This window comes from Echinops telfairi, unplaced genomic scaffold (genome assembly GCF_000313985.2).
Source record: "Echinops telfairi isolate 266 unplaced genomic scaffold, ASM31398v2 ScPeMD7_5;HRSCAF=22, whole genome shotgun sequence".
NCBI classification, from domain to species: Eukaryota; Metazoa; Chordata; class Mammalia; order Afrosoricida; family Tenrecidae; genus Echinops; species Echinops telfairi.
Window position 1 is genome coordinate 41,508,733 of NW_022103901.1, and position 1,324 is coordinate 41,510,056.

The 1,324-nt window shown below is 68.9% G+C and overlaps 1 protein-coding gene across 1 annotated transcript in view; it reads left to right on the forward strand.

Moving 5' to 3' along the window:
- Positions 1-2: 2 nt before the first annotated feature.
- Positions 3-1,324, forward strand: part of SHISA9 (shisa family member 9) — a gene marked incomplete at its 5' end in the record, with an annotated part of 308,545 nt that continues 307,223 nt past the window's right edge. The window contains one exon of the mRNA XM_030888503.2: positions 3-514. Coding sequence (XP_030744363.2) covers positions 3-514 — 512 coding nt within the window. The remainder of the gene's footprint in view (positions 515-1,324) is intronic.

The window sequence follows — 1,324 nt, forward strand, 5'->3', positions numbered from 1 at the left end:
GCGCCCGCGTGTGCCGGGCGCAGGAGCGAGCGGGGCACGGGCAGCTGGCGCAACTGGGTGGCGTGTTGGTGCTGGCCGGGAGCAACCGCTCCGGGGCCGCCTCCGGGGAGGCCGGCGAGGGCGTGGGGGTCTCCGACGCGCCCCCGACCCGGGCGCCCACGCCAGACTTCTGCCGGGGCTACTTCGATGTCATGGGCCAGTGGGACCCGCCGTTCAACTGCAGCTCGGGCGACTTCATCTTCTGCTGCGGGACTTGTGGCTTCCGGTTCTGCTGCACGTTTAAGAAGCGGCGACTGAACCAGAGCACCTGCACCAACTACGACACGCCGCTCTGGCTCAACACGGGCAAGCCCCCGGCGCGCAAGGACGACCCCCTGCACGACCCCACCAAGGACAAGACCAACCTGATCGTCTACATCATCTGCGGGGTGGTGGCCGTCATGGTGCTCGTGGGCATCTTCACCAAGCTGGGGCTGGAGAAAGCGCACCGGCCCCAAAGGGAGCACATGACCAGGTGGGCCGCCTCTCCCTTTGCCCTCCCTTCTCCAGCCCACCCCCTACCTCCAGGCAATTGCACCCCGCACGGGCGCAGCCTCTTCGCTGGGTGCTGCCCCAGGGAGCCAACTTCGGCCCGGCCCGTGGAGAGGGGGCGCTGAGCTCGGCGCCCAGCAGCTGTGGGTCTGCGCGCCTCTGTTGGTGGGCTCTCGGTCCCCGTCGCCCACTGGCCGCCCCCTCTCGCCCAAATCTTAGGTGACCTGAGATCCAGAGCCTGGGCCCCGCTGGCCCGGGAGTCTCGGGGAGGGGGGGGCAGGAAGGGGCTGGAAGCGCCCCTGGCTCCAGACGCTCGCGGGTGGGGAGCCAGGGGCCCGCCGAGCCCGGGCGGGAAGGGGGCGTGTGTGAACCCGCGCTCGCGTGCTCTGGAGGCTGGCGGAGTGTGCGCCGCCTGCTCCTCGCACGGCTCCTCGCGAAAAGGAGGCGAGGGAGGCGGAGAGGGAGGGAGGCCGAGAACAAAAGCCTCGCTTCCCCCGAGCTGCGAGGGTCCCTGGCGTTCTGGGAAAGCGAGAGCTCGGGCTCGCCGCCCCAGGACCCCCTGGTCCCTTTCTCCCGCCACCAAGTCTCCGGACCCGGCTCCCCGGGTAGAGGACGCAGAGCGCGGTGCCTGGGGCCGGAGTCCCTCCCCGCGAGCCCTCACTCCCCGGGCGCCCTGATTCGTCAACTTTTCCGTTTGCCTCATTCCTTATGCAAGTTCCAGCTTCGGCGAGTCGCAGCAGCAGATGGGTGAAGGCATTTGGGGATTAATGGAGCTATTTGCCTTTTTTTTTTT